We start from the raw sequence: 26,180 nt of genomic DNA on the forward strand, positions 1-26,180 counted from the left end.
ACAGTCAAAGATAGGTATAGGACATTGTATAAAAAATATGTCTAAAATCATCTGAGGAATCTAAAAATTAATTAACATACAGGTTGTTATGTTTAAAGTAAGCAAGTTGGTATTGGTCACCGTTATCTGTATAAAAAGTTTTTATGAAAAAAAAATGCGCAACTATAAAAACCAATCGACGTGTTCGAGCGTTTTTTCCAACACGCTCCCGTCTATTTATTAGCTAATTTATTCCATTTGGCTGACACACACTGTATATATTATCATAGCGCTAGTGTTGGAACATACTAGGAACACCTTGGATTTCAAACATATTAAAAAGACAAGAGTCGTTGTTGAATTTTAAAGGGACTACATAAGGCCTTTTTGAAAACTTACTTACTAGAGCAGAAGTGACAAAATGCTTCGGCAAAGCCAAAACACCAGAAAAAAAAGTATATACCTTTGCCATTCTTTGTACTACTTCGACGTACCCTTTGGCGAAATGCCAGTCGATGATCGTGGAGAAGATTTTGTTCAAGGTGTTATCGTCGAAAGCGTCGATTCCTATTATTTGCATGTGCCTTAGGAACCTGTCGGTTATTTCGTTTCTGCCTCCGCCCGGGACGCCCATTGCACCAACGAACAACTGGAAAAACGGTATATACTGTTAGTTTCATAAACAAAGTGGAATTTTGACCTAAAAATAATTCTCTAGACTCTAGTAAGGTAAGAAAAATTGAAATTTCACCGCAATTCAAGTCGTAATTGATTTAGAACATAATACCAGTTTGGCAATTTTAACACGCACGTACTAAAAACCTAAAATCTAATTTCTTAATAAGTTTATAATCTGAGGGAAATTTAAGAATATTTGGGTATCTGGTTTAGGAAACCTTAAGGACCTGAAATAATTTTCCGAGTATTCTGAAATCTCTTCCAATCGTTTGAAAGAAACGCTTGCACGATACAATGGTAATAACAGTAAGAGTTTTTTGAATGTAAGAAAACTGCCCTTGATAAAACGATGTAAGGAAACTGGTCTTCAGTAATAGAAATGTTCTTCCAAGGACTCTAGAAGGCTTCGTCCATGTATTTAAAGAAAAACTGAACTTTAGGCGTTTCGAAAAAAAAACCTAACTTGGAGAAGCTGCAATAGCCTTCCAAGCACTTGGTTTTAAAAATGTATATTCTAAGGAAACTTGAGAGTCTTATTTGAGAAGTGTGAGTAACCTTGAAGCCTTGATAGAATTCTCTTTAAAGAATCTTTAACTCTTAGAGGCATTTAAAAGAAATTCAAGAAATTTAAGGACCCAAGGCAACTCAGGTTGTAATGGAGAAGTGAAATGCGTGAAAGTGGACTTTTAGCCCATTTTTTGGCACGAAATCCATCTGACCATCGAGATAAAATGTATCTCGCCTATAGACAGTCCAATTACGCAAGAACATTAACATTCCAGGACAATTTATGCCATCATGGAGGAATGAAATGCGCTAGAATCACAAAAAATGGACTTTTAATCAAAAGTATCAAAATAAAATTAATTCAGTATTCTCAAAATCGGTTCCTGGAAGAAAATTGGCAACGCTGAATATTGATCAGTCTCGGCTCTCAGCATTCGTCATTCGTTGCATTATCTCGTCCTCCCCACCCACACTACAATTATTTATGTAAGTGGCATGAGTGATGTGGTTATGATAAGTTTGTACTATATTTTGTACATTGTTGATGATCTAGTAGAATAGTACATTTTAACTTAAATCGAAGAAAAATGAGAAACATTGATAGCACATGTCTACGTGCTTAAAATAGCAATTCTCTCTATAACGACCCAAAGTTAAACCAAAGGAATAACTCAAGAAATTCATAGTAGATGCCAGAACAACGCTGCAAAATGAAAAATTAATTCTTCAGAAATTCTTATTTTACAGATTATTAGCATTAAAAAATACCAGTACTGGGACCAAAAATTTAATCAATTGAATGTATTTTTTAACCTATTTAGTACATGTTTTCACTGCCAGTACATTAGAAATATAGCCTGCTGCAGGAACCCCACTGGTGACAAATCCTTTCCTTCACATCTCTCACATTTTAAAATGACGGTACGATCAGTACCCATTTTTTGCATAGAGTTTCAAAAAGTGCAAATTGACAATTTTCGTTTTGGTAATAATTATTTACACAGATTCCTTATCTAAAACTACTTATTACTAACGTCCATAATCAGTTTATATTTTGTCATCACATCAGCGAAATGAATTAAGCAATGGTAAGCAATAATAAAGTTTGTTTATAATATTATCCTATTAATAAGGAAGTTTTTGCTTTAATTGCTTGTTAATATAAACCAATAATCTAAATATACCTTTTTATAATTGAAATTTTTCAATATAAAATCCCCCAAAACCTCTGGTATTCCCCCCAGAGAGATGTACAACGTTGCCAACGTTACTCACTTAAAACACTTGTCAAGACATTGCATTTAACAATTTTTTTAAGGCTTCTAGTTTAGACCCTACAAAAGTGGCAGAATGCCCTTTATGCCTGGACATTATTACTCCACCAGTATCTCAGTGCGACGTTGGACATTCTATGTGCAAAAAATGTTTTCAACAATCCAAACAGTCCCATTGCCCCATATGTTTGCAGCCAATGACCAATAGGAGACATGTTGCTTTTGAACAGCTTTTAGAAAGTCTAAGGTACATATTTTTTTATTTGTTGAATTTATAGAATGCTTTTGAGGAATCAGAGAATATGCTAATTAAGAAACAGTTAAAGTATTTTTTAGGCGGTTAGATTACAGAAGTTATTTTTCATGATTTTCAGGTTTTTTTCATTTCTTATAGCCCTTAAAGTGTTTACATCTTTTCATCCAGACAGTTGCCTTTGCTTTTATTTTTTACAGACTTAATTGGAAATTGCCTGAAGTAATCCTGAAAGCAATAAAAAAATACCTCAAGTTCCTGGAAGAAATAAAAAATGTTTTTAACTAAGCCCTAATAAAAAAATGGCAGATAATTATCAGAATCCTAAACCTCTAATTCCTTTAATCTCTTTGATGTAGGTAATCGAACGAAATTTCAATTTCCTGGAAAAAATTCATAATTATTGGAGTTACTTGAAAAATTGTTGAAAAAAAACTTCATTGTTTTGATTTTTTTGGAACTCTTTTCCCAAAAAAAATTGAACGAAAATCATCTTCCTCTTATTGAAAGTTTATATTAAAGAATTCAAAGAATTAAAATGTCTATGATCAATTCTAGAGGATGATCTTGAGTCAGTGAGTTAAATGTTCCTCGATATGCTTTTAAGGAATACTCCAATATTTGCTAAAATAATTAGCAACAAAAATTGTCCCAACCAAAACTGCTCTAATTACTTTTTCAGTCTCTCTCAAATCAATAATTTTCAACCCCCGAACCACGTTTTTACCCTCAAATCCATCCTCAGCAACTCCTTTATATTACTCTAAAAGAATTATAAAAATATTGTAAGTTATCCCCAAAAATGCTCCCTATGAATAAAGATGATAAGAATCAAGCCAATTTGACCACCAGAAGTGAAGTTATGATCCAAGTTACTTTTTCCGCGGATATGATTTTCAAAAACCTGCATAAAAAAAGTTCTGATGCTTGATTTTTCATGATTTTTTCAATGGAAGTTTAAGTACACTTCAGGGAATCTTCTAAAACAAAAATCAGGCTGATGCGACCATAAGCAGTGAAGTGACGATCCATGTTACTTGGGACTGTTTTTTCCCTTAGATATGATTTCTAAAAACCTGAATAAAAAAGGTTCTGATGGATGAATTTTCATGATTTTTTTAATGGAAGTTTAAGAACACTTCAGAGAATCTTCTAAAACAAAAATCGGGCTGATGCAACTATAAGCAGTGAAGTTTTGATCTATGTTATTTGGGACTGTTTTTTCCCTTAGATATGATTTCTAAAAACCTGAATAAAAAAGGTTCTGATGGATGAATTTTCATGATTTTTTTAATGGAAGTTGAAGAATACTTCAGAGAATCTTCTAAAGGAAGACTCAAGCTGATCTGATCACCAGCAGTGAAGTTATGATCCAAGTTACCTGAGACTGTCTTTTCCTTTGGATATAATTTTTAAAAACTTGGATAAAAAAGGTTCTGATGCGTGAATTTTCATGATTTTTTCAATGGAAGTTCAAGAACACTTCAGAGAATCTGCTAAAACAAAAATCGGGCTGATGCGACCATAAGCAGTGAAGTGATGATCCATGTTACTTGGGACTGTTTTTTCCCTTAGATATGATTTTTAAAAACCTGAATAAAAAAGGTTCTGTTGCACGGATTTTAATGATTTCTTGAATGGAAGTTGAAGAACACTTCAGATAATTTTTTATAACAAAAATCTAGCTGATTTGACCACCAGAAGTAAAGTTATAATTAGAGTTACCGAATACTCTCTTTTCTTTGGATATGATTTCCAAAAACCTGAATAAAAAAGGTTCTGACACACAAATGTTCATAATTTTTCAATGGAAGTTGAAGAACTCTTTAGGGAATCCTCCAAAGGAAGATTCAAGCTCGTCGGACCACCAGCAGTGATCCCAGTTACCTGAGACTGTCTTTTTTCTTGGATATGATTTCCAAAAACCTGAATAAAAAAGGTTCTGACGCATACATTTTCATGATTTTTTCAATGAAAGTTGAAGAACATTTGAGAGAATCTTCTAAAACAAAAATCGAGCTGATCTAATTACCAGAAGTGAAGTTATGATCAAAGTTACCTGAAACTGTCTTTCCTCTTAAAGACCTTTTCGAAAACTCTAAAGGCATATCACTCAGAAAGGTTTTGAGGTACAAGAAACATTCCCATATGAAAGAATTCAATAAAAAATTCTCCTTCTATGGCAAAAATTCTTTTAAGAACATTCCGATTATCTACCTAAATCCTTAACCCAGATTCGAGTTCCTACCCTCAAATCTATCTTTAGCAACCCCTATATACAACAGTAAAAGAATTATGAAAATATTTTAAGTAATTTATTATACCCAAAAATCTTCCTATCTATTGCATTTTTCAGAGACAAATTGGAAATAACTTGCCGTTACTCTAGCAACGGATGCAAATACCAAATCACCCCGGAAACCAAAGAAACGCACGAAAGAGACTGTCGCCATCGCACATTCAAATGCGAAGGAAACCTGTTCGCCGACTGGAAATGCAACTGGACGGGCCGTTACGAAGACCTGGAAAACCATTTCAAGGTAAACAAAAAAACCACAAAAATTTTCACAACTGTTTATAATTAAACAAAACCCTTCCTCCAGAGGGAGCACAAGAACCACACCGTCATGCAATACCGCACGGAAGCAACGCTAAAAATTAACTTTCAGCGGGATTTTAAGGATATCCAGTTGATTTCCTTCTTCAACGGTCAGGCGTACTTTTACTACAAACACCGGGTGAACGTGCAAAAGCAGAAAGTCTACTGGGCGTTTCAGTATATCGGGCTAAAATCGAACGCGGAACATTTCTTCTACGAGTTCGAAATCCATAACGGGCCAATAAGGAAATTTAAGGTAACGGAAATTTGCACGAACGACACCGTTAGGGTAGAGGACACGTTCGAGCTGGAGAAATGCGTGGTGATGTCGTTCGCCTCTCTCAGGAACTATTTGGACGCAGAAGGCGAGCTCAGTTTTAGGTTTAGGATTATTAAATATAAGCCGAATCATGTTTCCTAAAGGGAATTATTATCCTACCTTTATAATATTGTTTGTTTTTATTAATAGTGTTGATTGAGGCGCTTTTTCCAAAAACAAGGCTTCTGGGTATTGCGTTTTTTTTGATAATAATATAAATCAAAAAAAACTAATTAAGTATATAAGAAATTGAGACTTTTATCTAAACAAGGATCAATTTATAAAAAAAATCAGTGCCTAATTATAATAAATAAATTATATATTTATTTCCGTTTCATTGATAAAAACAAAAGTTTCTTTTATAAGGTTTTTTGTATTAAAACAAAGAGCTCTGTTTGTTTATGTTCAAATAAATTCAAAACATGTGACGTACAAATATTGAGAAGCTACATATTATCTTCACAACCATTACTACCATCGTTAGACTCTATTTTAATTTGACCCAATAAATATTTACTTAGTTTAGGTACAAAAACAAAACAACCTTCTGTATAAATAAAATGTATTTTTCGAAACCCCGAATGATGTCTTTCTTACCACATCGACTAGCATCAGAATCGAAGTGTCCTTATCGAACCAATGACCATGGTCGAGCCATTGCCGTAGCAATTCGACGGGGGGCTGCGCCCCCCACGTTTCCTTCTGGGGCATACCCACGTCGTCTACGAAGAGTACGCACTTTTTTCCCATCGACGGACCGAATACTCCGCGTCTACGTTTGTCTAGTTTCGACATCACCATCTCTTGAGTCTAAAAGTAAAACATTAATTAATTAATGGTTAAGTTTTGAGACTTCTGTGATGTGAAATGTTCCTGGAAGATTTTGGGAATTCAGTTAAATATTCCTGTGATATCTGCATAAAAAAATTAGATCGATATAGGTTGAGGTTTCTTGGACCTTTTGATTTTTAGAAAAGTACCTTAATTTTCTCGGGTTTTTGCCCTGTACTCGCTATTTATAGGTAGTAATAAAGATAGGTTCTTCCTGGAATTGAATGAAAAAAAAAATGGGAACTGAGGGCGTCTATAATAATAGACATGTCTGGAATGTCCCATAAAAATGTGAATTGTCATTTTTATGGGATTATATTAAAGATTTTCTTAATAAAGTAATGAGGATACTTCATAAAAATGTATAGAAGGGTTATTTTATGTTGGTACGATATTTAGTTTAAAAGTTCCCAGGAGTTTGCTATGATTTTACCGAGATGTTCTACAAACCCTACGTGTTTGCCTTATTAAGGATAATGAGCTTTTAATTTTTTAAATTTTTATGGGGCTATACAAAAATAGAATTGCCTTAACTAAAAAAATTACTAATGGCTGGAATTGGAAAGAAAAATAAAAAATTGTACTAAAAGGTATAAAATAGCTGTTCGACTGTCTGGAATCGAATAAGAGAAAATATTAAAGTGCCTGACTTTAAAAAATGAAAAGTTAGAAAAACAATAAATCTTTGCAATGGTTAAAAATGAAAAATTAAGAGGAAAACTAAGTTTATGGAAAAAACTGCTTAACTACCAACAATAGAGAGAAAAAAATTGACCGAAAGACATAAAATAACATCAAGTACCTAGACTTTGAAAAAAATATATTAAAAACTGAAGGAATAAGAATGCGTGACACTAAAAAATCAAAGGATCAGAAAAAATATCGTAGAAATAGAAAATACAAGGAGAAAACCACACTTAGAAATTTAAAAAAAAATTTTAATTGATAAAATTTAAATTTAAATGACCGTTTAGTCCCTCATCCGACCTGCCAAAAAAGCAAAGGAGAGTTTGATCATTTAGATGTTAGTCCAATAGCATTTGCCCCTTTTTGTATAGAAATTATCTGAATATAAACTAAGTAAAATAAAATTAGAGGAAGGGCATAAAACCACTGAACCTGGAATTGGAAGCTATTAAAAAAAAAAAAGATTTAAGAGCATAAAATAGCTGCTCAACTGCCTGTGATTGGACTAGAAGTATATAAAGACCATGATGTGTTTATAGGGAGTTCATGTTAAAAGCCCTCTAAAAACGAGCCTATTAATTAATTCAAAGGGGTCAGGAAAAAAAAGCCTTTTAAATATGTGCATACAAGTGTCCCGTTCACTATTTGCTTTTATTTTGAAATTAGTATGTGTAATTATTTCAACTCTTTGATCTTTATATTCAAGTAATTATTATTTTCTTATTTTTTTTTCCGGATATGTGAAGCCGTTTAATTTTTCCAGGCAGTATTTCAAATTTAAATTAAAAATGTGCTTTCCTTGCTTTATTAATCCGTAAATTGAGATTTTGATGAAAATTTACAGTGAAGAGTACTCTGGTACAGGGTTTTTTAAAATGGTGCTGTACCATCGTGAAACAGTCGTTTGCTATTTTCGATAGGTATATTCAGTCATCAATTTTTCTCTTTCAAGGACAATTTTTTTTTTTACAGGAAAAGTTTACTTAACTTCTAAGATAAATGACCAACTATTATTCAATTTCAACCAATTAAATAATAAAATCTGTTTTACTGAGACTGAAATAGACTAAAAAAAACTAGACTTCTTCTGTTCCATGTGCCTAAGTCATTGCGATTTTGATTTTGGAAACTGCTGCCTTGAATATAGTATCAGAACCTTATGACGTGGAAACATGATTTCTAACCCAAGATATTACTTTTTCCCATAATTTGTCATTGGATTATAAAATCTAAATACTTTAGAAGAAATTTACCAATCATTATTGAACATATACAAAGGACCGTTCAGTCCTCCATCCGACTTACGAGGAAATAAGCAGGAATTAATTAATTCCAAGCGTTTGACTCAATTTTTTATGCCTACTAACTCCTTTTGTTTTCTTTGTATTAATTGAGAAAAATACAAAAAATTCTCTGTTCCTCTAGGAGGTATATAGTGTCGCTTTGCCAGCCCCTTCTTTCCTCTTGAGGCCTCAGGTAGTTTATGGACGATTCCTTAATTCCCTCTCTCTCCTTCTCCCTCAACTGCCTGGAATAAATATATATTTATTGGCTAATTTCTGGCAATCATTCTGTCTTAGTTTTTTCAAAAATTTCCAGGAAACAGAAACAGTCTATGCCTAGGCCTTTCTAACCTTAGTTCTAACTCTCTTTCTCTTAAATGCTTGGAAGAAATATGATTATGACACAAGTTCCAGGCAGTTCATGCAGTCGTTTTTTCTTTATTCTCTCTTGAAAGTTCCATGGGTAGAAAAGAGAGAAAAGTTTATTAAGACTTTCTATTCTTAGTTCTAACTTTCTCTTTTTATTTTTTTCTCAATTGCCTGGAAGAAATATATAATTGTTGGCAAATTCCAGGCAGTTGATCTCCATCAAGTTCAACAACAGACTTAACTCAAGAAGAGTAATTTTACCTACAATATTTGCTTATAACTCTTAACTAAGAAGTAAGGTATCCAGATGCAAATTAGGTGTCTGGTATGGTAAGTATACAGTGACCTTTGACAAATTAAAGAAACGTTATCAAAATTTTAAATATTTAATGTTTAATGCATCGATCTTCTCAAAACTCGCATTAAAGAAGATGATTTTTTATAATGAAAAATCCAAAAAATCACAGTAACTCTAAAATGGTTAAAGTTGAACCATAGTTTTGAAACATTGCACACATATTGCTCTGTTAATTTTATTAGTCACCTACTTTAGCGTTTTTAAAAAAAATTAAAACATTTTGTTTACTAAGAAAAAAACAGAAAATAGCAATAACTCAAAAACAACCTAAAATACAGTTTTGAAAATTTGTGTACGTATTCCCCAATTAATTTCATTTAATACCTATTTCAGCGTTTTTCAAAAAAAATTAAACATTTTAAGGAAGATGACTTTTTATAATGAAAAATCCAGAAAATGACCATATGCTTACGAATTTAATGTTTATTTATAAAATGTTACGGCTCTCAAGGTAACCAAGTTGCCTGTGGATCATTAGTACTTTTTATTATTTGCATGCTTTTGAAAAAAAATAAACATAGAACCGATTTTATAGGCTTAGTTAAGAATTGCTCACTCACAAACAATTAATTTTCATTTTTTAATAAGCATCGCATGGAAATCTGTTTAATATATTGCGTCGTTAGTTATTATTAATTAATGTTAGTTACTAATTCCAAAAATGTCGAATTTTATAATAGAGACGCAGCAAGATTCAGATGAGCTGCCCAAATGCAGGTTATTAAAGAGTATAATTATTTTTGTGAAAAATTCCAAGACAGCTTTTCTTTGGCATAAACATATTAATTATTAGGACCATCCATTTGTGAGAAAGTGTGTGTATGTATCATTAGTAACCCATACTAATTCTATTTGGATTCAATTCAACTATTATGCCTGCAAATCCGTTTATCAATTTTGACACTATTACAAGTATATCTATGGCTTCCAAAAAGAGGGCTCTCGATTCCTTTTGAAGGTCCTAATGGAATATCATAGTCAAATAGATAATTATTGACTGATTCCAGGCAGTCATTCTCCCGATTTCAGGCTATCCTGGTTTTAGAACATTTTTCCTCTCTTTTGCTTCAACGAAATGAATAAAAATCACATGTTTTATTATTGGGAAATGTTCTTTCATCATTTTTTTCCAAATACCTCAGAAGGAGAGAAAGAGATGCTGCTTGACTAATTCCAGGCATTTCCAAACCATTTTTCTAATCTCACAAAAACTCTTTCTATTTCAACTGCCTGGAAGAGATGAAAATATTTTACTAATACCAGGCAGTTGATGAAGTCATTCTTCCAGTACTCAATGAAATTACCAGCGAAAAGAAACGGACGATACGTCATCCTTGATAGACCAGTTGACACCCTGTTAATATGAATTAAATCAGTAGATACGTACCATAGATGAAGTGGTCCTAGCACTAAAATTCACTACATTAGGCAACACTTTCTCCTTCGGGAGACTGAGCAGATGGTCCAGCGTAACCGCCGTTTTACCGGTACCAGTTGGTCCGACAAACAAGATCGGGATGCAGTTGGTCAGGCACAATTTCAGAAAGTATCTCTGGCAACAGGACGCGTTTGTCTGGATAATCAGCTCGTTGGCCTAAAATTTTATCGGCAAATTGCAAAAACAAATCCGTATAAATGATAAAAAGTGACCTACTTTCGCTGTAGGGGGAATTTGCTGGACCTTATCGACGGTATCGCTCCACGATATCCACGTCCCATTGTTCTTCTTATCGTACAACCAATCGAATATGTCGGCCCTCTCGGGGAATATTTGATTTTTCGATAACTTATAAGATTTCGGCTTGGGATAATTCTTATTTTGGCCCTCGAGGATTTTTCGGTAAAACACGTCGAAGGATTTACGACCCTCGTTGGTCAGGGTGGACCCGAGGCCCCAGGCCAAACAAAATAGGAAAACGCACTGCATCCATACGGTGCTCACTTGATTTTCCTCGACCAATAGGCATTTGAACAGTCTCGTGAATGACTGAAATTGAAACAATAGGATCAAATTTAAATTGAACAAGTGCGGTTTGTTTGGGGTAGTAAATTGAGGTTTTAATGAGGATTTATAGTGAGGAGTAGTAGAGAGGATTTTTAGAAATGTAGTTTTTAGCCTTATTTGTCTGTCCGTACCATATTTTTTTTACTTAAAAACAACGGCACTGTACATTTATTTTAGAGGATTTAATTTCAATAAGAATATTTTTTTTTAGCCAAGAATCCCTTGAGTAATTATTATGGTAATTTATTAACATAATGAAAAAAATTCTTATTATAGATAAGGCTCACAATAAGGCGTGGTACTACTATAGATTCTTAAATAGGCTTAGGATGCTTTTATATTTGGTCCAATGGTTGGAACCTTTGGTGTGACGCTTAAATTACGAGACAAATAAAGAGAGAGTAAAAATAAAGAGTTTTGGTTAGTGGTAAAACTGTCTTGTAATTTGGTTGTATATTTGAAAAATACTTATTTAAGTTTTTTAACTGAAAGTATAATTAGTGCAATTTTACTATAAAATTTTAATGTGGGAATGGAAAGAACGGAAAATTTTATCGCTTATCTCGTTTTTATTGCAATTCAGCTTGAATTATTGCAAAATTGAAAAACCAAAAAAAAAACTAGACTCAACTGCCTGGAATTAGATAAATAAGGAAAGAAAAATAACGAAAAAATGGCTATGAAAGCTGGAAAAACTGCCTAGAATTATAAAATCGAGAAAAAAGACAATGAAAAGTTAAACTAAAGGGAGAAAAAACCATGAAAAAAAAATACACTGAAAAATACAAAAAAAAAACTTTCCTGCTGCCTGTAATAGAAAAGGCAACGCATATCATAAACTAAATGCTATTAAAAAATCAAGGAAAAAGTTTGATTGAAGGGCACAAAAAATTGTTCTGAAATTGGAAAAAAAACTACGAAAAAGTCAAACTAAAGGCGATAAAAAAGTGCTCAACTTTCTAGCAATGAAGAATCAAGAATAAAAACAATGAAAAAGTTAGAGGAGGAAAAAGCGGATAAAACACTGCCCATTTGCCAGGAATTGAAAAAATCAAGGGAAAAACGAGGAAATAATTAGACCAAAGAAAGTGAATCGAAAAATATTTAATTTTTTAGTTTTCCTTCGTTCCTACCGCAATTCAGTCTTTGTGCGAGTCATTTAAAAATAACGAAAAACTGAATGTAACACATAAAAAAAATACTTTGTGATTAAAAAATCAAGGACTAAACAGGATTGAAATTGCAATATAAAAACTGCTCCACTACCTGGAATTAGAAAAAAACTCTCACGAGATGTGTATAAACTTAAATTATCGAAAAAGTTATTCAAGTAGTTGAAGTATAATGAAGTAATTTGGGTTCCCAAGATCTAGAGTTCGTAGCAGATTAAAAAAATTATTCAACTGCTTACACCTGGAAAAATGAGGAAAAAGCAAAGTAAAGGGAGGAAACCCAAGGAAGAAACGTATATAAAAACTGCCTGAATTTGGGAAAAAGATTCAAAACTAAATTAAAGACCATAAAAAACCGCTCAACAGTCTAAAATTGGAAAAAGATCAAAGACGTGTACTAATGGATACGGAAAAACACTGACAAAAAGTGCATGGAAATTGGAAAAAAAACTAAAAAGCATGACCAAAACTTCACAATTGGCTGGAATAAGAATAAACAACAGAAAATTAGACTTAAGGGAGGAAAATCCAAGGGAAAAAAGCGAACTTAAGAAAAAAAATTACTAAAGACCGTAAAAATGCGCTCAACTTCCTGAATTGAAAAATCAAGGAAAAAAATGGATCGAAGAACAACAACAAAATTGTTCAACTACCTGGAATTGAAAAAATTAGAAACTAAAGGACCCAGTAGAACTTTTGAACTGCTTTAGTTTTTTTGTCTAATTCCAAGCAATTAAATAATTCTTTTTGCAATTTCGGTGCAGTTTTTTCCTCGGTTTTTCAATTTGAGGCATTCGAGCAGCTTTCTTTGGCTAAGTTGAACTTTTGCGTTCTTTTTTGTTTATTCAAGCCGGTTAAGCAGTTTTCTATTTGTTTTTCTCTTCTTTAATCATACGGTTTTTAGAAACAGTTAAGAAACTTATTTGTTCTTTTTAATTTCTTTATATGTATAATTATAATTATTAAACCAGTTTTTTGACTTTTGTATGTAACCATATAATGTTAATAAAAAAATATAAAATTCTTTGAATACTTTATTTTCCACCTAGTTTTATAAATAATTAATTTTTTCATCATCCATTTAAAAAAGCATTTAAAATTTTTGTTTGAAATTAATTTTCTTATACTATTCCCATGTTTTGTTTAAATGCATATTTCCTATTAAAAGATGCCAAAATGCACACTTTTTTAATAGCTTAATTTTAATTCTCTTAATTAATAAATTCATTCGGGTGTGTAATTTTTTTTGTTAATTCCAGGCAGTTAAACTAAAAACAGTAATACAGTCGTTTTGTGTCATAAAAATCATTGTTTTAATTTTTTTTTTATTTTAGGCAGTTGGGCAAATTTTTTTAATCTGCTACGGACTCCCGATCATAGTAGATCTTTAGAACCCAAATTACTTCATTATACTTCAACTACTTGAATGACTTTTTCGATAATTTAAGATAACATAAAGGTAGTTTAATGAATGAATGTATAAATAGAGTTTATACAAAAAGAAAAAATATTTTCCAACGAATAAGACCCAATTTTGTGGTTTTTAGAATAAATTTAAATATTTCCTTATTCTTGGACATTTTCCCTTATAACTTGTGTGGCACTTACATAAAACAAATGTACATCGGACGTTTCCACGAACTTCCGGCAATTCTCGTTGATAAACTCTAAACAAGGCGGTACCAGCCACTCGACGCACTCCACAAGGATCTCGATCTGTTCCGGCAGTAAAATTTTCTCCAAAGTCGCCACGTAGGAGTCCATTAGGGGTCTCCAGCCGAGCAAATGCGGTTCCATGTAAATCATGCCGCACCTAGAGACTGTTGCCGGTGAGGCTTGCTCTAAATCGGCCGGTTCGAATATCAGGTTCATTTGAGGGGACATCTGTAAACCGTTATATGATATTTAAAGGATTAATAAAATGATCGATTATTACTTGTATGATTTCTCCGGACATTAGGCACAGTTTTTTATTATCGTCCAGTACTGTGTTCATGTTTTCGATCCATACCGCATCTACTGGGCCATCGAATAGGATCCATTTTCTTTCTAAGGTGTAGCTATTAGCGAACTCTCTAGAAAATAAACATATTGTATTAACTAATAGAAATATTATAGTCTTAGGTATGTTTAAGATATTATAAGAATGTTCCCTGATGTTTCTCCCATCTGAAATAATTATGGGTAAATTTAAAAATATTATAATATTCTCATAAAGCAAAAGATTAAAAAGGATATTGTCTAGAAACTTTGTTATGGGTCCAAATCAATGCGAGTAGTGGTTTCCAAAATATTCGCCATTTTCGGTGTCAAAAAATAACGTTTGATCTTTAAAATGATCCAAAATATTAAAAACTAATTGAAATATTTTTACGAAATAACAAGCATAATATTCAGAACAATATTCTTTAGACATTTTGATAATATGTCTAAATCAATTTATACAGCAGTTTCCCAAATATCCGCTATTTAAAGCAGTCTTGTTCAAAATCTCAAAAAAATATAAGAAAATTCTTATAAGGTAAAAAGGATGATATTCTCTAGAAATACTATTTAGGTTCTAATTGAATCCAAAAAAAAGTATCAGGAATATCCACCATTTTGGGCAGAGATACCGAAGAAAAATGTTTGATTTTCAAAGTGCCCACTTTAAATTCCAAAATCTTAAAGAGTAATAAGAGACATATTCTCCTGAAATTAAAGGCACAATATTCGAAAAAAAAATCTTTAAAAAAGATTCTTTTAGGTTCAACCTAATCCGACAAATACTTGCGGAAATATACGCTATTTTAGGCCATGGCGTCGAAAAATAACGTATGATCTTCAAGGTGTCTACTACTCACTTTAAAGTCCAGAATCTCAAAATCTAGAAGGAATATTCTCATAAAACAACTAGCGTAATATTCAGAATAATATTCTTTACGTATTTTGGTATCATTCCAAATAATTCAAGTAATGGTTTTTAAAATATTCTCCATTTTTGGCATTGGTATCGAAAAATAACGTTTGATCTTCAAGGTGGCTACTATTCAAAGGGATCTTCTCACTTTAAAGTCCAATATCTCAAAAGCATATTCAAATATTCTCATAAAACAACAAGCTTAATATTCAGAATAATATTCTATATGTACACACAACCGCAATGTCTAGGGATATTTTGAATAAATTTGTATATATATTTTTTAATATGATCTTTTTTTTTTAAATTTATTTGCAAGTTTAAGAGTAGTTTATAAGGTAATAAAAAAACCCAAAAAATTTTAAATAATTTATATTTTTTCTAAAAAAATGCAAAAAAATTAAAGTTGTTGAGAAACTAGGTTTTACAAAAATTTAATTCTTAATTTTAAATTAACAAAAAATAAACAAAAACAATATTCAATAACTTGTATGACCTCCACGACTGTTCACAACTGCTTGACATCGTCTGGGCATGCTTAGAATTAAATGATCAATATCATCTTGGGGTATCTCATTCCAGGCTTCTTGAAGTGTCAGAAACAAAGTTCTTCTATTGTCTCTTGGTCTTTCCATACGAAGAACTCTTCTTTGAAGCATATCCCACATGTGTTCAATGGGGTTTAGGTCCGGGGATTGAGGTGGCCATGGTAAGACATCGATATTATTCATTTCTAGAAACTCTCTAGCAACCCTTGAAGTATGTGGTCTGGCATTGTCGTGCATGTAAACAAAGGTTTGACCAATTGCTGCTGCATACGGAATAACAACAGGTGCCAGTATCTGATCCACGTATAATCTGCCAGTTAAAAAGTTTTCTAATAAAATGAGGTCTGTTCTTCCTCCAATACTAATGCCTCCCCAAACCATGATGGTTCCGCCACGAAAAGAATGCACTTCCTGGACATTGCACAGGCGGTTTGCGTTTCCAGGCTCTCAGTGAACAGCACATCAGTGAACAGCACATTTGCCCAACTTTCATTTTGCCACAACAAATGTTCTTCCGCCCACAAAAGTCGTACTCCTCGATTACCCCAGGACAACGGTTGCACCCTTAAAGGCCGACGACTACGTAGGTTGTTTTCATGCAAACGTCGGCGTACAGTATCGGCTGAAACCTCAACGTTATGCACTTGCTGTAGCATGATTTGCAATTCTGGTGCTGTTACAGTGGGGCGTCTTCGAGCATTTAAGTGTAAAAAGCGGTCCTGTAGAGGGGTTGTAATACGTAAGCGACCTCTATGCCTTTCCGCCACATCGCCTTCTTCTCGATACCGTGCATATAAGCGTGAAATTACGCTTTGAGTAGTGCCCATGTTCACTGCAACCTGTGCTTGCGTCATACCACCATCTAAAAGGCCCACCGCTCGTATCATTTCTTCTCTCGTTAAATGTCTGCGCTGCATGGTTAGCAAGAACTATACTGAGCTCTATGAACAAACTTTTTTCCAAAAAAACACTTTTTTTTGGTAAAAGAATTCAAGACAATAAATAACGATATGTGTATTTGTTTATTTATTTGAGATAAATAAATTAAGTAGAAAAATGTACAGTGTGGTTTAAGCAGTCTAAAATAAGGATAAAGTCTAGATATTTTTATATTTATAGCAAGTAAATAAAATTTTAACAAATAAAAAAAAAAATTAAGAAAATTCTAAATTATCCCTAGACATTGCGGTTGTGTGTATTTTGTTATAGTTCCAAATAATTCAAGTAATGGTTTTTAAAATATTCGCCATTTTTGGCATTGGTGTCGAAAAATAACGTTTAATCTTCAAGGTGGCTACTATTCAAAGGGATCTACTCAATTAAAGTTCAAAATGTCAAAGAAATTATAGGAATATTCTAATAAGGCAAAAGCATAAAATTCAAAAGAATATTCTCTAAAAATGTTATTTAGGCTTAAATTAATCCAACAAGAAGGAATATTCAGGAATGCTCGCCATTTTAGAACTGCGATGCTGAAGAAAAATGTTTGATTTTTAAGCTGAGTAATTCACATCTTATAAACTAATTAACCTATGCTCATAAAATAAACCCTATAATATTCAGAAGAATATCCTAAAAAACTATTCTTTTGAGTTCGACCTAGTCTGACAAATACTTGCAGAAATATCCGCTATTTTAGGCAGTGGTGCCGAGAAATAACGTTTCATTTTGAAGTCCTTAATCTGAAAAACTAACTGGACTATTTTCCTGAAATAAAAAGCATAATATTCAAAAAACCTAGCACAAGAGATTTATGGTACATCCCCGGTACGCCTATAATGATTCTTAATTACCTAAAAGTGTTGGCCAGTACCCCATCGGACCACTCGTGCGAGGCAGGATCAAATTGTCCGTAAAGTTGCCCCATCGAAATGGCCTTAGGGTTAATTATCCGATACTGGACGCTATGCTCGTACAATTTGGCATCTTGCATGCCACATAGACGTCCAAGAGCGTCCGCTAATGACTAAAAAAACACGATAAAGACCGAAAAATCGATTTTTTTCACTCACTCACTTGATACGCGCTGGTTTTTCCACCCATGGGCTTCCCGACTATCATCAATCCGTGACGCACCAAAATCATTTCGTAGATTTGCATGCATTTCTCAACGAACCACGGTGTAGGCTGAAGGTTCTTCAGTTTGATGTCTATTATCAGACATTCTATTAAGTCGGATCGTTCGAAGGCTGGCACTTCTATGTTGGGAAACAGATCTTGGTAGATGCCGATAAACAGAGGCACATCCTGGAATAAAATCAGTGAAATTAAAATCTACATATTGCGAAATGTATGCATCATTCTAGGGTAATATTGGCATAAGAAAAAAATAAGAGACTGGATATTGATGAACTTTCAGCGTGGTTGCATGAAAGCCTGATCTACTCTACTAAAAAAAAATATCCCAACCTAACGGCCCAAATATTTATCCTAAAACCACGTTTTTACCCTCAAATCTATCCTCAACAATTTTCACATATTAATGTAAAAAAAATAGAAAGTTCATAACTCAAAAAATTGACCAGATACCATTTTGAAAATTTGTACACATAATCTATGGACAATTTCGTTGGATACCTATTTCAGCGTTTTTCCAAATTCGTACAAGAATTTGAGAAAAATTTTTTTTTTTGAAAATATTAATTTTTTTTTCTATTTATTAGACACAAAGTTCATAACTCCAAAAATTGACCAGATACCATTTTGAAAATTCTGACACATATTCCATGGACAATTTCGTTGGACACCTATTTCAGCGTTTTTTCCAAATTCGTACAAGAATTTCAGAAATTTTTTTTTTTTTTTTAAATATTAATTTTTTTTTCTATTTATTAGACACAAAGTTGATAACTCAAAAAATTGACCAGATATCATTTTGAAAATTCGTACACATAATCTATGGACAATTTCGTTGGACACCTATTTCAGCGTTTTTCCAAATTCGTACAAGAATTTGAGAAAAAATTTTTTTTTTGAAAATATTATTTTTTTTTCTATTTATTAGACACAAAGTTCATAACTCCAAAAATTGACCAGATACCATTTTGAAAATTCTGACACATATTCCATGGACAATTTCGTTGGACACCTATTCCAGCGTTTTTCAAATTCGTACAAGAATTTGAGAAAAATTTTTTTTTTTGAAAATATTAATTATTTTTTCTATTTATTTGACACAAAGTTCATAACTCAAAAAATTGACCAGATATCATTTTGAAAATTCGTACACATAATCTATGGACAATTTCGTTGGATACCTATTTCAGCGTTTTTCCAAATTCGTACAAGAATTTGTGAAAAAAATTTTTGTTTGAAAATATTGATTTTTTTTTCTATTTATTTGACACAAAGTTCATAACTCAAAAAATTGACCAGATATCATTTTGAAAATTCGTACACATAATCTATGGACAATTTCGTTGGACACCTATTTCAGCGTTTTTCCAAATTCGTACAAGAATTTGAGAAAAACATTTTTTTTTGAAAATATTGATTTTTTTTCCTATTTATTTGACACAAAGTTCATAACGCAAAAAATTGACCGGATACCATTTTCAAAATATGTACACATATTCCATAGACAATTTCGTTGGACACCTATTTCAGCGTTTTTCCAAATTCGTACAAGAATTCGCGAAAAAAATTTTTTTTCAAAATATTGTTTTTTTATCCTAATAATTCGACACAAACTTCATAACGCAATAAGAGTTTGACTTTTATTGACACCGTTAAATACTGACTTTAATGTAGTGAAGAGTGTTATAGATAAGCATACTGATACTCTCTGTACCTGAGCTAAGAACTTGGGCAAATTAACATCAATGATGGCCCTCAAAACCAGCTGGGCCTCCTCGGTGGCCGGATAGAGTCTCCTCAACGCTCCCGCCGCCAATAGCACCGACTTAACCGCTCTCATTCCATAGTCGTAGTGGTTTTGAGACGACAACTGTTCCGAGCACAATTTATAAGTGTGGACGATCTTTTCCGCTAAACTGCAAACGAATCAATGCTCCCTCTATTTGATGTTGAGGTTCGATGAGCGTTTTTTTATAAATACCTTTGCGCCTGCACAAATCCGTATGAGTACAAGGAAATCGCACCGATCATTGCGTAATCCGGCACCATCATTGCCACTGTCCTAAATAGCACTTTTAAGTTATCGGGTAACTCTTGTCTTCCGGCATAACTAAAATGTTTCTTATTAGAAAAATAGTTGATCAATCGATTGTATTTTACTTACCCTGGATTCATGGTAATAAAGACGGTACAAGTGGGGTCCAGGGTGATTTCGGTGCCCTCGAAGACGAACTTGGTCAGTTTTGCTGCCACGGCCATTTGGATGCTTAATATTTGTTGCGCTACGACTGATAATACTTCCAGTTCGATGCGGTTAAACTCGTCGAAACAGGCCCAGGCGCCCGCTTGGGCCAAACCCTAAAATTACACAGGGATAAACTGAGAATTCCAAAAAATATTCATCCTATATTCTCAAAGAGACTTGGATATACCGGAAAAAGTGGGAAATCTCTGGGATTCAGGTTCTACTCCTTACGAAGACACGGCTTCTTAAAGACGCCGCTGAAAATTGTTTTTTTTTTTAATAACTTTTGAAGCACTTGGTATGATTTAATGAAAATTTTACGTAATCAGCACTACTAAGGACCTCTTAATTATTATAAATTCTTTTTTCAGGTTGTTTTTTCGTTTCAAGAAAAACATAGGTTTATATTTTTTTAAACAATTTCGTTAAGGTGCCTTTCTAAGAACCGTCCTGCATTTTTAGACATATGTACTTTTTTAGATTAAACAATTTAAAATGGTCACTTAAAACTGTCACAGCGCTGAAAAAACTGAACATATCATAGTTCTTTCTAATTAAAACAAAATAGCGATTCCTGAATTATTTGTTTTCTCCAAAACGGTTCATTTTATCGGTAAACAAGAGTGCCTTTTTTTTAGTTTAAGGTTCAAGCTACCAATATTTATTATTTCAAAGTCTTTATTATACAGGGTGCTAAAAATGTAAGCGTTATAATGTACAACCTAGTCCGCCCCTGGTAAAATAAACGAGGGAAAATGAGTTTTAAGGACTTTTTTAAGAAGTCCTAGTAGTGTTGATCACGTAAATTTTTTTATAAGTACGTCAAAAGTTATTCAAGAAAACCCGATTTCCAGGGGCGTCTTTAAGGGGCCGTATCTTCGTAGGGAGGGCTTATAGGAATTTTTTTTATAGGAAAATCCGATATTGTGTTTTTATTTTCTACCTGAATTTGAGAGATTTCCCACATTTTTCGCGACACCTTGTACCTATAACAATGAGAAAATTAAACTCAAAGTATCATCGTGTGTAATAATAATAATAATAATAATAATGATAATAATAATAATAATAATAATAAATATTTTTTATTTGCAAATTCATCATAACTACATAAAAAAAACACATTTATTATTTTATGCAAATAAAAGGCCAATAAATTTAGAATTCTGCCAAGGCAGATTCATTCCTCTGCGAAAAGTCTGAACAGACACCAAACCCAACTCAAAATGTATGCCCAAAGAGTTCATCTGATATGCAAAATTATAGGAAAAGGAACTTTTAAATAATTGAGTCTTATGTCTTGGAAAATGAATTATGTTTCTTCTTAAGCCCAAATGGTGAACATCATTTCTAAAAGTAATCTTAAGGTATAGGTAAGGTGGACTACGGTATTTAAGAATTTTATGAAAAAAAGTAAGTGAATGAGCAACCCTTCGATTTTGCATATTTAACCACCCCAGCTTGGAAAGTCTATGGGAAACGCGATTACGTCTGCGTATGCCAAAAATTAGGCGAATACATGAGCTCTGAAGCTTTTGCAATTGGCACCTGTCATTAGAGTCTAGGCACAAACCGTAAACAACATCGCAATAATTGCATTGTGACAGCACTATGCACTATCGTTATTAACTAAAATGTGAACCTTATGAAACTGCCCCAACCAAAACTACCATAGCTACATAAATACGTAAACAAAAAACACGATTTTCCCTTAAATCAATCATCAAAAACTCCACTATATGAAAGTAAAAAAATCATGATTATACTTCTAGCGGTTCCCAAGTTATGCCCAAAAATGTCTTAAAATGAATAAAAATCTTCAGTTTCAAAAATTCTAATTTGGTGGCTCGTGGACCTTGGTTGACAAAATTGCCTCTAACTCATATGGTTTTTGAGGTACAAAAATCATTTTTATATTAAATGATTTAGAAAGAGATGCCTTTTAAGAATGTTACAATTATTTCCAAGAGTATTTAAATTGAAAAATTAAGTAAAAGAATGCTCCAACCAAAAATGCTTTAACTACCCAAATCTCTATTCTAGCACCACGTTTTTACCCTAAAATTAAAATTATATTGATGTACAAAAATATTTGGAGTGGTTCCTAAAAAAAATTAGTACCCTTGGACCTTGGTGAACAGAATAGGGTTTAAACCCACAAAGTTTTTAAGTTACAAGAATCATTCTTATATCAAATTATTGATCAATAAATTCCCTCTCTTTGTCCCTACATCTCCTTAAAAGTATTCAAATTTTTGATGAAAATACACTATAAAATACAAACCTTAAAGAATTTCCCCAAAGCCTTATAATCCAACCCGTCGGAACAATTAAACACCACACACTTCTTAGCCACCGCTTTCGCCAAATCCTTACAGGTTTCCGTTTTACCGGTGCCCGCTGGTCCCTCGGGGGCTCCGCCCAGATTCAACTTTAAGGCTCCCATAAGAGTCCTAGGAGAATATTTCACTATTTAATAAGAACAACCTCAAATATTGTAATTTTTTATTAAGTATACAGTAAAAAATCTCTAACCGTTTACCTATAGCATCTGTCGGTAAGAGGTGTTGCCACCAGACGTCCAGTGTTACCGAGATACTCGAACCCGTAAAGCACTTCCGTGGTGATCATGCAAACGCTGACAGCGTCCGAGCGCCAGTAGTACCTCAGCTGCGAGATCCAGTTAAAGTCAGCGATCGAGGTTACGTTTAGTTCTTTTAGTTTTGTTACTATGTCACGACCTTTGAAAAATTGCCAACGGTTATACTTGATGGCTGATCTTTACTACATATTTTTCTGGATATAGTGTAATGAAATATGTATTGGTTTTGTTTTTAGCGAGAATGTTTATTATTGTGTTTTTTTTTTTGTAATGTGTACATGGTGTCCCATTTTGGTTGCTTTCACGGGGTGTCTCCGTTATATTTAACGTTAACGAGATGCGGTTTTCGCGCCAGTGTGCTACTCTATCGTGAAGCTAAAGATGTCATTAACAAAATTTTCATAACGGAGATACGACCGTTAACCTTCAATTTATTGAAAAGATAAAAATTATATTCTTATAGATTTTCTTCCGTAGACTTCAGTGGTGTAGATAGTTTTTGTTAAATATTTATTATTTTTGGGTTGTAGACCAAACTAAGATTTTTTTAAATGGTACACCTTGTAGGTTTCTAGACTAAAATTGCCTTTTTTTTACCGCTTAAAAAATATATAATTGTATGCACTTTTTCTCATAAATACGCAAATAAATTACATTTTTTAAATTCAAATGCATACTTTAATTTTTTGTTTGTTTCTAACAACAGTTTTATAGCATAAAGAGGCAATATAACAAACACAAAAAAAATACTTTAAAAAGAAAAAACAAATTTGGAAAGGTGATGAGGGTCATTTTTTCTAACGGAAAATTGGCACATCTTTGTAATTCTTTGAATTAAAAAGAATAGTTGGTCTCCTTCGCAGATTTTGAAAGGCTAAATGAATTGCCTTTCGAAACTCTGCCATTGTATCGTCGTTTAAATACTGTATTTTGTATATAGCCCCATAAAAGAAAATCTAAAATTGAGTGATCTAAAGGTTGCCGAGGCCACTTAATAAGTCCGTTGGTACCATCTTTCAGGAAAGTCATCATCAAGACACGCCCGTAGAGCATTATTGAGCGAATAGAATATTTTCGAGCGGTTATAATAGCAGTATAACAGTGGAATTCTCAAGAACTTCTCCTTATCTACGTTCTGTGAGATCTCCTTCAAAAATCTTATAAACTATTTATCTGTCAAAGTAAAACATGACACTCCGCGTCCTTGTTATGTGTTCTCAAACATTAAATGCTGATTTTCTGTATACCAGTTTCTGGTATTGTAACAATTCAAAATTTTCGCACTTGAAAAAAGCATTCTTCTGACAAGATAATAAGTCTTCCAAATAAATCGATAGCATCAATTTCCTGCAAATACCACTGGCAAAACAGTTCGATACAGTTCCACTATATGAAATTTGTATTAATGATACTTATATTTCTTCAAGATCCACTGAGCGTCAGTTTTTGGCACACCAATTTTTTTTTTCCAATTTTTCTACATGATGATGAAGGAGTTGCTTCTATATATCCCAAACCACCCGTCTCTTTACTTTCCCTGTTCTCCTCATTGTTGTTTGTTTTAGGACGCGAGTAAACAAATATCCGTGCTTAACTATTTTTGCTTTTAAACGAGCAAATATCTCCAAAAACGGTCCCCTTTTTTCCAGTTATCTGACAAGTACAAACTTATAATGATATTTGAGATTTGCATAGTCATAATAGCTCACTGAGCTTCGGAAATATAATTACGAACCTTCTTTAAAATTTTCAGTGGGTACTCTATATAAAATATGCTATCGTATCATATTTTTCGTAATTTTCATATGCTGTTATTCTTCTAAAAACTTGATAAATATGAATTAAATAAAAGCACCAAAAGAACGAAAATAAACTGGTTCTATAAAATAGACCAAAAGTCGATCAAAAGACTGTCCAATCCGATAAGATGCACCAATATTTGACATTTATTTTTGTTTCTCGTCATAAACAATAGCCATGGCTTAAATATGTCGGCTATACGTATTTTTCTAAGAATATTAAGATAAGGATTTGTTTTGGTTAGTAATAGGCTTGGTATTAAGTTACTGTCACCGATCGGCGGTACGGCCGTCCATTAATTATTTTTATAAAAATAAAGGACATGACTCAATAGCTTTTAAGAGATATTGGGAGAGTGGAACGAAGCCGGGAATGAATGCTTGGAGAAGCATTCATAAAGGAACAGAAAAGGCAATCTTTTGAGAGAACTGATGATAGATAGACCGGCTTCGGATCACTAGTTCTTTTATTTTATTCGCGACAGTACTTTATACTGACGGCACGTTAGTTTACTTGTTTATTTAGTGTAATTATGTGTAATTCGTGTTTATTTGTCAATATAGTAATTAAGAGTGTGTTTTCACGAATTACGAGTTTTACTTACTTATAACGAATATGTCTGCCGAAAATAATGAAAGTGACTCTCCGACAAATATATATCTTTTAAGTCATAAAACAAAGACAAATTTTCTACTATTTTAATATTGCTTGATTTTTCTAGAGCATTTGACTGCGTAGACCACGATTTACTAATTTCTAAATTTAAGTTTTTTGGATTGGGAGATCGTCCTCTTTCATTCTTTGAAAACTGTCTAGGTAATAGAAAGCAATTTGTTAGAATTTCCGCTGGTGAATCAGATTGTGCAGAAGTTATGTCTGGGGTGCCACAGGGCTCCATTCTAGGGCCACTTTTATTTATGCTGTATACTTCTGATTTAAGCAAAGTTGTCGAATTTTCCCAAACTCCAAGTAATGCCGATGATACAGCTTATTTATACTTTCGATCTATGGGAATATAATGAAATTGAAGCAAATGTAAACTCGGAGCTTAGAAAAATCACCGTATACAGCAAGAAACACAACTTATTTTTAAATGCAGAGAAGACTAAAGTTTTACTTTTCTCCTCTATGCAACATTCTGAGTTTTTAAAGGAATACCTTAACTTTGAAATGAATGGCGCAGTGTTGAAGTTCACTGAGGCTTCCAGAAATTTGGGTGTTTATTTGAATTTTCAATTAAGATTTTCCCAATGTATATCTAATTTGTGCAGGGTCTGCTACTTATCGCAAAAGGTACCGTATGCCAACAAACATATTTTAATTTTTAAAGTTATATGCATAATATTATACAGGGTGATTTTTAATTGATACTTTTTTTTAACTGTGTATAGAACTCGGTAAAATATACATTTGTTTTTCATCGTCGGTTTATGTTTAGTTTTTGCTCGAATTTTTGTATTATCGATCACACACTGTACCGATCAGTTAGTCTTAGACACTTTTGGTTTATTGTTGTTAATTTTAAATTTGCAAATCCATAAATGGCACATCGTTATGAAAACAATGAACTTGTGGATATGTTGCTTATTTATGGAAAGTCTCTTCAAAGTGCTGCTGCTGCTTCGATATTATACGCAGACCGCTTTCCTTTGCGGAATCATCCTACACCCAGAAGTTTCATAAATCTTATTCACCC

At 32.9% G+C, this 26,180-nt stretch overlaps 2 protein-coding genes across 2 annotated transcripts in view; one reads left to right on the forward strand and one right to left on the reverse strand.

The window, feature by feature from the left end:
• The window catches only part of LOC126737236 (dynein axonemal heavy chain 3), a 110,084-nt gene that overhangs the window by 50,297 nt on the left and 33,607 nt on the right, over positions 1-26,180 (reverse strand). Inside the window, exons 19-31 of the mRNA XM_050442030.1 lie at positions 22,625-22,823; positions 22,367-22,535; positions 20,002-20,195; positions 19,819-19,947; positions 19,552-19,753; positions 17,778-18,008; positions 17,555-17,727; positions 14,251-14,389; positions 13,923-14,198; positions 10,792-11,124; positions 10,525-10,731; positions 6,207-6,419; positions 443-628 (exon numbers count right to left, since the gene is read on the reverse strand). Coding sequence (XP_050297987.1) covers positions 443-628; positions 6,207-6,419; positions 10,525-10,731; positions 10,792-11,124; positions 13,923-14,198; positions 14,251-14,389; positions 17,555-17,727; positions 17,778-18,008; positions 19,552-19,753; positions 19,819-19,947; positions 20,002-20,195; positions 22,367-22,535; positions 22,625-22,823 — 2,651 coding nt within the window. The remainder of the gene's footprint in view (positions 1-442; positions 629-6,206; positions 6,420-10,524; positions 10,732-10,791; positions 11,125-13,922; positions 14,199-14,250; positions 14,390-17,554; positions 17,728-17,777; positions 18,009-19,551; positions 19,754-19,818; positions 19,948-20,001; positions 20,196-22,366; positions 22,536-22,624; positions 22,824-26,180) is intronic.
• Positions 2,058-5,935, forward strand: LOC126737253 (E3 ubiquitin-protein ligase sina-like). Its single transcript, XM_050442062.1, has 4 exons — positions 2,058-2,252; positions 2,483-2,685; positions 5,048-5,231; positions 5,295-5,935. The coding sequence occupies exons 1-4, from the start codon at positions 2,250-2,252 to the stop codon at positions 5,709-5,711; spliced, it is 807 nt and encodes a 268-aa protein (XP_050298019.1). The 5' UTR covers positions 2,058-2,249; the 3' UTR covers positions 5,712-5,935.

Source organism: Anthonomus grandis, chromosome 6 (assembly GCF_022605725.1).
Source record: "Anthonomus grandis grandis chromosome 6, icAntGran1.3, whole genome shotgun sequence".
NCBI classification, from domain to species: domain Eukaryota; kingdom Metazoa; phylum Arthropoda; class Insecta; order Coleoptera; family Curculionidae; genus Anthonomus; species Anthonomus grandis.

Bases quoted from the DNA above. Each gene is read 5' to 3' on its own strand.
- LOC126737253 (XM_050442062.1), top strand. The intron at 2,686-5,047 runs GTACATATTTTT...TGCATTTTTCAG, and splicing joins CAGCTTTTAGAAAGTCTAAG to AGACAAATTGGAAATAACTT. The intron at 5,232-5,294 runs GTAAACAAAAAA...CCCTTCCTCCAG, and splicing joins ACCTGGAAAACCATTTCAAG to AGGGAGCACAAGAACCACAC.